This window comes from Chelonoidis abingdonii, chromosome 1, assembly GCF_003597395.2.
Source record: "Chelonoidis abingdonii isolate Lonesome George chromosome 1, CheloAbing_2.0, whole genome shotgun sequence".
In the NCBI taxonomy this organism is placed as follows: Eukaryota; Metazoa; Chordata; order Testudines; family Testudinidae; genus Chelonoidis; species Chelonoidis abingdonii.
Genome location: NC_133769.1, coordinates 263,550,241 through 263,562,747, shown reverse-complemented (window position 1 = coordinate 263,562,747; position 12,507 = coordinate 263,550,241). Strand labels below are relative to the sequence as shown.

Genomic DNA, 12,507 nt, shown 5'->3' with positions numbered 1-12,507 from the left:
AGCAGCAGCCAGACTTGCAGATGGGACAGTTAAACAAATCGGCCTGGCCCGCCAGGGGCTTTTTCTACACAAGCGGCGACCCCTGTTTGAGAAATCCTGCTCTAAGTCCACTTTGCACCAGCAGAGTGGCGAAAGAGGAATTTAAAATAATGCACAATTTGGTCCATGACTCTTATCAAGTACAAAGAAATGCATGTTTCATGACTCAAGAGTTTTTACTGCATTTTTGTTATATCCGTATCTAAATACAATCTTTTAAGTGATACGATTAAATCATAAATGTTAAATCAATATGTTTATCAAAAGATAGTAGATATTTTCATGAAGTGCTTAATTGTGCTTTTTGCTCTCTCTGGAAAATCAGTTTGTAGTTGTAGTTTAATAGAATGTGTAAAACATAGTTGATTTATGATAAAATTATGCATATGGACTTCTGCATGTGAGACACCAGTGTGTACCTATGTACATTTTATGTTTCTATTTCAGCAGTGTTTTTGTTGTTTACATTTGGTGGTTACTGATTAAACAACACTATGTCTTTTGGCTCAGAATTAAAGTGGCTGTGTTATAATGAAATATGTATTTCTTTGTACTTGATATGAATATAGTGTTTGATTATTTTGTAGACAGTATAAAATCTTGTAGACAGTGTAACTATTCTTTTTTCTTCATTGAAGATGTTTGGATTTTGTAAATGTATCAATTGATAATTCTGTCACTTAGAAATCTTAACTGTTTTTGAAACAAAAAGTTTTTCTCAATATCCTATTTTTAACACCTTTGGTTTTCTTTTATGACATTTAAAATAAAGATACAGTTTTTAAAATAATAAATAGGAAAGAGGAGTTGCCAGACTATAAAATTAACAGAGTTAATAATGGGTGGAACCCAACATGCCCCTACTAGATTGGGAAATGTTTGTGCAAAGAATCCAATAGCAAAAATGCATTGTCTAAACACATAATCCCATTCTGTTCTTGGAAAGAAATTGTCAGTGGCAGGAGCCGTCACAGAATATATTACATAAGAACATAAGAATGGCCACGTCTATCACATCTTCCCTTGGTTGCTTGTTATCTAAGCTGAACACTCCCAGTTTTATTAATCTCTTTTCATATGAAAATTGTTCTATACCCCCAATCATTTTTGTTGTACTTCTCTACCTTTTCTAATTCTAATTTTTTGAGATTGGCCAACCAGAACTGCACACAGTATTCAAGGTGTGAACATACCATGGATTTACATGACGTTGTGATATTTTTGTCTAATTATCAGTCCCCTACCTAATGATTCCTATAATTTCATTAACTTTTTTGACTGCTTCTCACAATGAGCAGATGTTTTCAGAGAACTATCCAAAGTGTCTCCAAGTTCTTTTTCTTGAAGGATAACAGCTATTTTTGATCACATCATTTTCTATGTAAAGTTGGGATTATGTTTTCCAATGTACATTACTTTGCATTTATCAACACAGAACTTCATCTGCTGTTTTGTTGCCCAGTCACTCAGTTTAGTGAGATCCCTTTGTAACTCTTCACAGTCATCTTTGGACTTAACAATCTACTGAACTCTTGTTCCTAGGTTCCTATTTTTAACTTTTTGCTTCTTGAACATGTTTCTGTAGTGTTCCTTCCTTCTTTGTTCCTCTCTTCCTTATATATCTGTTTAAGACCTAGCGGTGGCTCCAGGCACCAGTGGTCCACGTGTGTGCCTGGGGCGGCAAGCCACGGGGGGTGCCCTGCCAGTCCCTGTGAGGGTGGCAGTCAGGCAGCCTTCGGTGGCTTGCATGCGGGAGGTCCGCTGGTCCCGCGGAATCGGCGGCAATTCAGTACGCCGAAGCCGCAGGACCAGCAGACCTCCCGCAGGCAAACCGCCAAATCCGCAGGACCAGGAACCTCCCGCAGGCAAGCCGCTGAAGGCAGCCAGCCTGCAAGGCTTGGGGCAGCAAAAAAGCTAGAGCTGCCCCTGTTAAGACCTAAAGACTTGAAAGCTCTTTATTTGTTTTATATTGCACGTGTGTTTAAATCTTAGCTCATATCTTTGTCCTGGCCTATCTCTTTGCTTCAGAGATTCTTTTCTCTGATTACGTGTCCCCTGACCCTTTCCTCCACAGCCAAGCTTTTAAAATCCTCCTCTTTTAGCATCCTTCCTCCTCATTCCCTCTAGCCCTCTTTATCTCTTTCCTCCCATAGACTCATAGACTCATAGACTTGTAGGTCAGAAGGGACCAGTGTGATCACGTGGTCTGACCTCCTGCACAAAGCAGGCCACAGAACCCTACCCATCCACTTTTATAACAACCCCTAACCCATGACTGAGTTATTGAAGTCCTCAAAATTGTGGTTTGAAGACCTCAAGCTGCAGAGAATCCACCAGCAAGCGACCCATGCCCCACGCTGCAGAGGAAGGCGAAAAACCTCCAGGGCCCCTGCCAATCCGCCCTGGAGGAAAATTCCTTCCCGACCCCAAATATGGCGATCAGCTAAACCCTGAGCATGTGGGCAAGACTCACCAGCCAGCACCCAAGAAAGAATTCTCTGCAGTAACTCAGTTCCCATCCCATCCAACATCCCCTCACAGACCATTGAGCAGACTTATCTGCTGATAATCCAAGATCAATTGCCCAAATTAAACTATCCCATCATAACATCCCCTCCATATACTTATCAAGCTTAGTCTTAAAGCCAGATAAGTCTTTTGCCCCCACTACTTCCCTCGGAAGGCTGTTCCAGAACTTCACTCCCCTAATGGTTAGAAACCTTCGTCTAATTTCAAGTCTAAACTTCCTAATATCCAGTTTGTACCCATTCGTCCTTGTGCCTACATTAGTACTAAACTTAAATAATTCCTCTCCCTCCCTAACGTTAATCCCCCTGATATATTTATATAGAGCAAGCATATCCCCCCGGAGCCTCCTTTTGGCCAGGCTAAACCAGCCAAGCTCTTTGAGTCTCCTTTCATAAGGCAGATTTTCCATTCCTCGGATCATCCTAGTAGCCCGTCTCTGAACCTGTTCCAGTTTGAATTCATCCTTCTTAAACATGGGACACCAGAACTGCACACAATATTCCAGGTGGGGTCTCACCAGCGCCGTATATAACGGCACTAACACCTCCTTCTCCTTGCTGGAAATACCTCGCCTGATGCATCCTAAAACCGCATTTGCTTTTTTAACAGCCATATCACATTGGCGGCTCATAGTCATCCTGCTATCAACCAATACCCCAAGGTCCTTCTCCTCCTCCGTCGCTTCCAACTGATGCGTCCCCAACGTATATCTAAAATTCTTATTATTAATCCCTAAGTGCATGACCTTGCACTTTTCACTATTATATTTCATCCTATTACTATTACTCCAGTTTACAAGGTGGTCCAGATCTTCCTGAATAGTATCCCGGTCCTTCTCCGTGTTAGCAATACCCCCCAGCTTTGTGTCATCCGCAAACTTTATTAGCACATTCCCGCTCTTTGTGCCAAGGTCAGTAATAAAAAGGTTAAATAAGATCGGTCCCAAAACCGATCCTTGAGGGACTCCACTAGTAACCTCCTTCCAGCCTGACAGTTCACCCTTCAGTACGACCCGCTGGAGTCTCCCCTTTAACCAGTTCCTTATCCACCTTACAACTTTCATATTCATCCCCATCTTTTCCAATTTAACTAACAGTTCCCCATGCGGAACCGTGTCAAACGCCTTACTGAAATCGAGGTAAATTAGATCTACCGCATTTCCTTTGTCTAAGTAATCTGTCACCTTCTCAAAGAAGGAGATCAGGTTGGTTTGGCACGATCTACCTTTAGTAAATCCATGTTGCAATTCGTCCCAATTACCATTGACCTCAATGTCCTTAACTACTTCCTCCTTTAAAAATTTTTCCAAGACCTTACATACTACAGACGTCAAGCTAACAGGCCTATAGTTACCCGGATCACTTTTTTTTCCCTTTCTTAAAAATAGGAACTACGTTAGCAATTCTCCATGCAGCACATGCCTTTGTAGTTGTTATTTTATTTATCTGGCTTTGTCTTCCAGGCTTTCAGCTCCCAACTGTTGCTGCTATTGCTGTCTCTCATTGTCTGTATGTCTGTCTCAACACACATACATATTTTTTCTTTTGGTCCTTCTGCATATTCTAGCATTTTCAAATAACAGAGCTGTCTGTCTATTTTGTAGCAGTTGTAATTATTGGGGCGGTTCAGTGCTGAAGTAAACCAAACCCTCAAACTGCCAATAGCACACCAGGTTCAGAAGTAAACACCGTAGTTGCTTCAGCAGCTAGGCCTTTTAGGCACTAGTCCTGATGTGTCCCAATAACTCCTCAGACACACGTAAGTGAAAGGGTACTTTACAAAGGCTGGTGGGAAAGGGAAAGTTTGCAAATAACCTAGGTACAGAGGCTTAAACAGTTAGAATTTAAAGTAAGCAATAGTGGTTCTTGTTTAGGTCCATGGGCAGTCCAATCAAGAGTCAGAACTCTTCAGGCCTGGTGCCTGGAGTTCCCTCTCCAGTTTAGTCTCTATTCTAGCGAATAAGATCTTGCAGTTTTCCAGGCCAAGCTCGGTTAGCGCCCCACAAGTCTCATAGAGACCTGCGCCCAGCTGTAATATCTGGCAGTGAAAAGCTCTTCTGCATTCAGTTCCTGGGGATCCCTCTTTGCCTCCAGCTTCTCTGTATCTTCTGGCACATCATGCAGCAGCCACTTCTCAACAAACCCCAGCCATTTCCTGGTTCAGGACCTTTCTCCTTTCCTGGACAGAGGAAATGGAAGTGCAACAAGGAAGGGACACTCTAAGCCCCAATTCTTGAGACATTTACACATGCTTATTGTTATTCATGTGAGCATGAGCCTTAAGCTAAGTGAATACATAAGCATTTGCAGAATTGACGTCTTATTAGGTTCATGCCAGAATCAGAGGTCATTAATATGCCAGAGACAATGGAACAAGGCCTTAAAAATGTGTAAGAAAAAGCTCATAAATATAGCAGAAACTTAGTGCTTTTACAAATAATAGTTCAGTTCTTATATCTGTGCCCTGTAACTGTGTATGTTGTTATAATGATTTTATAGACATTAATATCACAAAAAGACAAATCTTACAATAGCTTTATGTTTTTTTCACATTTCATTAATGTACTGTGAAAATGTGTGTCGTATAAAATATCTTTATATTATAACTGTCTGTCTTTTCTAGGTAGCTATTTTGAAAGTACTGCCAGAAACACAGAGCACTCCCTCAAATTGCCTTTTTTAAACTAAAGAACAGCTTCACAGATTCCCTTGACACCTATTAAGTATGAACTAATACTGCCTTTATACCACCTACACTCCATCTCAGCAACCGTTCTGTAATTTTGAATGTCTGTACTTTTGCATCCTACACCTTTTCTTTAAAAAAATAGCAGTAATTGAAGCTTTGGTAGTCATCAATGACAATTTTACTTAATCTTTAAAAATGTGTCTTTTTGAAAAATAACATTAAAACCCTAATGATTTTCTAATTAAAATAACTATGACTATAATTCACAGATGGTTTACTTTTACAGGAGTCTGAATGACATTAAAATTTCAATCTCAGATAAGAGCACTTTGTAGTCCTGAAAGTATTGAGAAGTGAGTGTCGAGGTAGGAGAACATTTTAACCTCTCCCACCCTTTCCCCTTGACAAGCAAGAAACATTATGTGATTGGAGAGCAGACCAAAATGAAGACAGGCTGTAGTCTCAAAAACTGTTTTTACGAGACATATAACTGAAGTATGAAATCCAAACATTTTCATTATTCTCCCTTTCACGGAGCACCAACATTATACATTGTGGAGTGAGTATAGATGTTCTAGGTTAACTTCAGAAGATTCATTTCAAAGGTAGATCTATACAAAGCTCAATTAATACTAAAGTAATCTAATGTCTCATACCAATTTCTCTAATAGATGTTGTTTAAAGGTGTCACAGCAGAGCTGTCATATGTTGCAAAAAAATTGTAAATAGTGTTTACGCACATTTAAAAATGAATTTGCTTCAGTCATGATTGTGTTCCTTTTGGGTTCATTTATAAAGCTCCATAGGCTTTTTTGAGCTTCCCATCTAATTATAAAGTCACCCACTCCAGGAATATATACAATACTGTGTTTCTTATGAGACTAAGTGCAACTAACAAACAAATTTCATATATAAAGAGTTTTAAATTTTCAAAGTGAATTTTTTATGTTCAATCCAAAGGCGAAAAGAAAAATGCAAAAACAAAAATGTGTTGAATATATATAAGTGATGTACAGATTTGAGGAAGCTTTAGTCTGCTCATTCAGTCAGACACCTGCATGCAGAAAAAGAGAGTAAATCATTTAGCATCAGCTGTTGGTAATACTCATCTTTTCAACAAAAATATATCCGCTGAAGTGAAAATGCTAAACACAGGAAAGGGTCTATATTTTTGCATTATTATTTTAAATATTTTGGTAGTTAGGATGTCATGGTACATGTACCTGGTAATTTCAAATATATCATCCCTGGCCAGAGGAGTTGTTTGTTGATACATGTAGCTTAACCTAGATGCAGGGAATCCAGGAGCAGGTGCCTGAAGGACAGAGATGCAAATCTGAACAAAGGTAGAGAGACTGGAGGTGGAGAGAGATATGTGGGAATCAGTGGCATAGAGATGATAGTTGAAGCCATGATTACATTTGAGGTTATCCAGAAAATAATAGAGAAAAAAAGAAGAGGGGACGTGAGGACAAAGCCCTAAAGAATGGCAGCAGAGACTGGGCAAGGAGAAATAGAGAAACTAAAAGACCAAGTCAGAGAATTAAGAGAACCAGACAGGTATAGAATGATGAAAGTTTGGGGAGGAGGGAGAGATCAACTGTGCAAAGTCAGCTAATAAATCAAGAAGGATAGCCTCATAGAGGAATGGCCCCAAGACTACAGTATAAAGAGGTCACTAGAGACCTTGGTGAGATCTTTTTGGCTAAGTAAGAAAGTCATGGTTGGTGGTTTCCTTTGGCTCAAGGAAAGGGCATAATCTTGCTTGTATAAGCAAGTATACTTGTATAGTAAAAGGCAGGGAGAAATAAATTGCAAAATAAAAGTAATTTTATTCCATTTAGAGAAAGGAGTAACTATTCCAGAATAAAATCACTTGTATTCTGCAATAGAGTGTCCACATGGGAGAATTATTCTAAAACAGCTATGCTGAAGAATTTTCCCACGTAGACAAGGCCTAAGATTCTCTGTAGGTTTCTACTAAGCAAGTTTAGTGAAATGTAGTTCCCACTTCCCTCAAAAGTCTTAATTTACTATGATGATTGGGCACGAGAATAAAACAGATAGAAATTTTAGAAAAGAGTCTTTGCTTTTGCAACTTTTATCCATTATTGGTGAAATTAGATAGAAGACTAACATTTATACCCTAAAATCAGAATTTAGATAGCTCACCTATCATTTTTGTCTGCAAAATTTGGGAGTTAAATTACTGAAAGCCACTTTGAACATTTGGTCTGAAACACTAATCTCCATGAAGTCATAGGAATGGAAGAATGCCCTAAACCATTTCTGAATTGGTTTTAAGTTCCTAGACTTAATTTTTATTTCATAATTTTGCATAGTTCATTATTATCAGTGGCATATATGTGCCATTAGTGGTCAGATAGAAAATAGTTAGTTGAAGAAAGTGTGCACATTTCCTTGCTATGTGATAGACCCAGGCCAGTTGGGAACAGCAGAGTAAAAGGGAGATATACTGGCCACTGGATAAGCAGTTTTCTGTTCCCTGAGTGACCAGAGTAGGGGCTGCTCCAGACTAATGAGAACACCTGACTCCAATTAACCTGCCGAGAGCCAGAGGGGAGGAAGTGTGTGTGTGAGGAACTGGGAGCAAGAGGCGTGCAAGAAGCTGAGCGTGAGTAGGCATACTGCTGGAGGACTGAGAAGTACAAGCGTTATCAGACATCAGGAGGAAGGTCCGGTGGTGAGGACAAAGAAGGTGTTTGGAGGAGGCCATTCGGAAGTAGCCCAGGGAGCTGTAGCTGTCATGCAGCTGTTACAGGATGCACTATAGACAGCTGCAATCCACAAGGCCCTCGGCTGGAACCGGGAGTAGAGCGCAGGCCTAGGTTCCCCCCAAACCTCCCAACTCTGATCAAACACAGGAGGAATTGACCTGGACTGTGGCATCTACCAGAGGGGAAGGTCTCTAGGCTGTTTCCCGACCCAGAGGGTGGATCTGTGAGGTGAGCAAATCCACCAATAAGCGCAGCACCCACCAAGGTGGAGGAGGAACTTTGTCACAGCTAATACCTGTGTCTCAGGTTTATACTACAATGAGTAGATATTGTACAAAGTACAATTTACTGCCAAAAATTGTGAGCAATTTCAAAAAAGAAAGACAGTACACTAAATGAAGTAATAAACATTGAGCAATCATCCTGTGTAACTTTCTGGGAATGGAACAAACATAATAAAACAAAACGAATGAATAGCTAGATGGTATCTACAGCATGAAGAGTGAAGATTGACAATTTTGGACCTCCCCTTCCCACAACACACACATAAACCAAAGCAAGCAACATAGTGTAAGTTAATGAAGCCACCACAACTGTAAATTTGGTTTTGCGAATGTCATATTCTTCCAGATATTTAGGAATTTTTACAGGAAATATCATACCGAATCTTACCATTGGTCCTTCTTGTACAGTATCTTATTCCCAACAGTAGCTAATACTGGATGTCTCAGAGGCAATTATAAAACTCCCATAATGCACATACTTGTTTATTAGTATATGGAAGTGGGAGAGGAGAGGAAATTTACTCTTGACCCAACTAATGAAAGTAACTGGAATGTTTGTAGACATGCAGGAGGCAAGCTGATTAGCAAGAATTTTAAATTTGAATAATCTCATTGTAGCAGAAAGTAGCCACACATAGGTCTCACTTGTCAGTTAAGCATGTGACCAGAATAATATGTAGTATAATGGCATAAGGGCTGAAGGGAAATAATCCCCCCACCAGAGCTGGGCATGGAAACAGAACTGCTCTACAACTGCTGCTTTTGTCTAACTGTAAAATACAGTCCTAGAGATGTAACTATCTCTCCTTTGGCCCATACCGAACCCTCCACAAGGGGTACAGACTTCCCTGTGTCGTGTCTCCAAATCCTGCCACTCATTCTTCACACAGCTGAACTCTACTATTTCATCTGCATTCTCTATGCCTACAGAAGAAACGAGCAAAACTTCACGTACACACACCCCGTAGACCCATAGTTATGAGCTGAATCACACACACATATTTGAATGGGGTAGGGAATCTTTACTTACTTTCATCTCCAAAAGTCCAGGCTGCTAAGAGATAACATAAAAGAGAATCTCTCTATGATCTTTGGTAGAGTTTTTCTCTCTGTGTGTGTCTCTCTCTCTCTTTTTTTTTTTTTTTTTTTGCCAGATTTAGAGGACCTAATGCAAAGCCCATTGAAGTCAAATAGAGTTTTGAGTTTACAAACTGGTATCTGGCCTTGTGGCTACATGTACAATAGCAACTTTTACAGGTGTAATTCACCACTAGTGCATCTTTACCACCAGTAGCAGAGCTGGAAGCTTAACATGGACATAGGGTTGACAATCCTTCAGGATTGTCCTAGAGTCTCTAGGAATTAAAGATTATCTTTAATTAAAGATTATGTCATGTGATGAAACCTCCAGGAATATGTCCAGCCAAAACAGGCAACCCTATATGGATAGGGCACTGGCATTTGTACTTCTAGGTGACTAATCCTGCAGCCAGTGGAACTGCACAAATGGTGAATTATTGCTACAAAGCTTGTTAGTACAGACAAGGCCTAGAGGTGAGACAGTAAAAAACGGTTAAGTTAGTTTGGCATCCAATTCAGAAGAGTGTTGTGGTGCAAATTCTGCCACTATATTAGCCAGTCATTTTTGACCTAAATGATTTCTGTTTGGAAAGCACTTTGGGACCCTTCAGTATGAAAAGTGCAATATAAACGTAAAGTTTTATTAATATTTCTTATTATACGAGTTGGTTAAAGAGGGTTATAATACATGGGAGATTTGAAACTGTAGGTTTGTTTCATCATTGCATACTGACATTTCTTTACTTTGGTTTTAGCCATGTCCAGCACTGAATCATTGCTTAAATTATTTAATCAGAGCTTTGCATATGCTTTTATTAACTGACTGTAGATTTTGCTGAAATCAAACAGCAGCATAACATTATGTGAATTCTGTAACCTCTGCTGCGTATATGGGGTATTCTGAAGAAAGCACAACATAAGTTGCAATGTCTTCTGTGATTTATCAGCTTACGATGATTTGAGCTTTTCCTGTCCATTTGTACAAAGGTTATTTTTTCTAATTCTGCTGTCAGTCACACAAAGGCATCCCCACAGAAAATATTTTCAATGGGGCTCCATTGGTGTAACAGAGCAGAACCAGGCCTGTAGGCTACAAGCAAGTAAAATTTGGAATAATTTGAGCAATTATTGCCAGACTTGTACAAATTAATCAATACACTTATTAATTATATAGGTGAGTAGCAATCCAATCAGCAAAAGGAGCTATGTTCTTCATTGTTAAGCACAGCTCACTGCGTGCTTGTGTCTTCTTTACAATTCTAAATAGCAAAGAAATGGTTCTTCCACAAAAATCCTGAGAAGAAAATAGCTTATGAGGGCAACTCTTACTTAATCATTACTCCCATTTTTTCATTAATCACTGTTTGTAAAGACATGGGTTTTTGAAGACTGCTAGAAAGAAATGTCTTAGAAAGTTGTACATAAAAAGAACTGCTAAGGATTTTTTGTATTGTCTGTGCATGTTCAGAAAGTTTCAAAAGCAAGGTATTTCCTTGTGGCCCTATAAATGGAAGAGAAAAGCACCAGATACAGGTATTGTGACGTATATTACATTTCTGATCTCATCTTAACCGTTTGCTAGATGCTTTATGTATGATCATTATTTATCTATAATCATCTTGCCCTTTTTTTCCTTGATGGTAAAGGTTTCTCTGCTGTTTGTATTTTAGATAGGAGTCCAAAAAGTGTTTCTAAAGTACTGGCAAGCTGACTATCTCAATGATTTGTGCCTTCAGCTGCAGAGGAAAATTGTAACTTGTCAAAAAGGTAACAATTACAGAACAAATATTTCTGAACTATAATTTTTGTACATTGAGTGCAAGAACATTTTGTGGTATGGGATTTTTTTCTTCCTTGATTAGTTATTGTATTTGATACATTTCCAAACAATTCCACCTCCAACTAACTGACTATACAGATTTTTAGAAGTCCAGACTAACATTGTTAACAAGTGCACCTTTTGTATGACAAACCCAGTTTCAGTTCTAGCTGTTGGCTGAAATTAAAACTAAATGCTCCTTTATCTCCAGTGCTGCTTGTTTTTTTAAAGAACAAACTATATTTCTAGGATTTAAGAGTTTTTAGTATTACTCTTAATTCCCCAACAAATAACAAATAAACTATAGAAGATGCAAACTTTTTTATATTTACATATATCTTACATCCATAAAACAGCTACTTTTAATGCTACTAATTTAGGGTGTTGGTTGTCTTTCTTTGTTCTCATTTGCTGTATCTTGCATATTTTCTTTTGGCTTGATTTCTTTTTCCCTTTGACTGTTATGTTGGTGTCTTTACTAAGGTCATTTTGACATTTTTGGCACACTTTTTGAAGGAGATACTATCCACTGTCTCCTGATTTCCTGTAGTTTCTGTTCTATTTCCCATCAGAATCTCAAATAACCATTTCAAAAGGGAATATTGCTTTGTATAAAGCAGCTTCCTTCACACTATACATTGTTTATTTAGTTGGCTTGTAGCAGCAACAATTCACATTAACACTTTAAAAAAAAAGCTGACTCAATAGACAGAAGTACCTGTCACATAGTTGGCTAAAAAATATCCTGGGTATATATATATATATATAGATAGATAGATTTAAACTGTCAATTTAATGATCTGTTCTTCACTAAATGGTGGTTGTAGAGAGAAAGCAGGGGAAAGAGAGAGAACACCTGAAGCAAGGGAAACAAAGTCATCTGTGTGAAAATAATAATAGGAATTAATAATGTTTCAGGTTTTGGAGGATGGTAGTTTACACAGGTCCCCATTCAACAAGGTATTGAAGCAGATGTCTAACTTTAAATGCAATTATCCCCATTGCCTCCACACATTTATCTGCATTAGAAAAGCAAAACTGATTCATCCTGCTTTCCCTCATGCTGACTACCAAGAAAAGTTGTAAATCTTCACCTTCTTGCATCTAGTTTAAACTCAATGACCATTAATATTCCACTTCACCACAAACTAGACCTTCCTCAGCTGCCATAACACCAAGGTTTACAAGACATCTGCAAAGTTTAATCCTAAGTAAGGAGGATGAATGCTTGCTTAGCTCCCCACAAAATTCAGTTTCTTGGCTTCTTGTTTCCGGATTTGACTTCCATTTAAAAAGTCATTTTCTCAGAAACCATATTTAGAAAGCTCTC

General features: G+C 38.8%; 1 protein-coding gene across 2 annotated transcripts in view; it reads left to right on the top strand.

The window, feature by feature from the left end:
- Positions 1-12,507, top strand: part of MYO16 (myosin XVI) — a 650,995-nt gene that overhangs the window by 574,352 nt on the left and 64,136 nt on the right. For both annotated transcript variants that reach the window (XM_075061501.1, XM_075061500.1), the window contains exon 29: positions 11,029-11,125. In XM_075061501.1, coding sequence (XP_074917602.1) covers positions 11,029-11,125 — 97 coding nt within the window. The remainder of the gene's footprint in view (positions 1-11,028; positions 11,126-12,507) is intronic.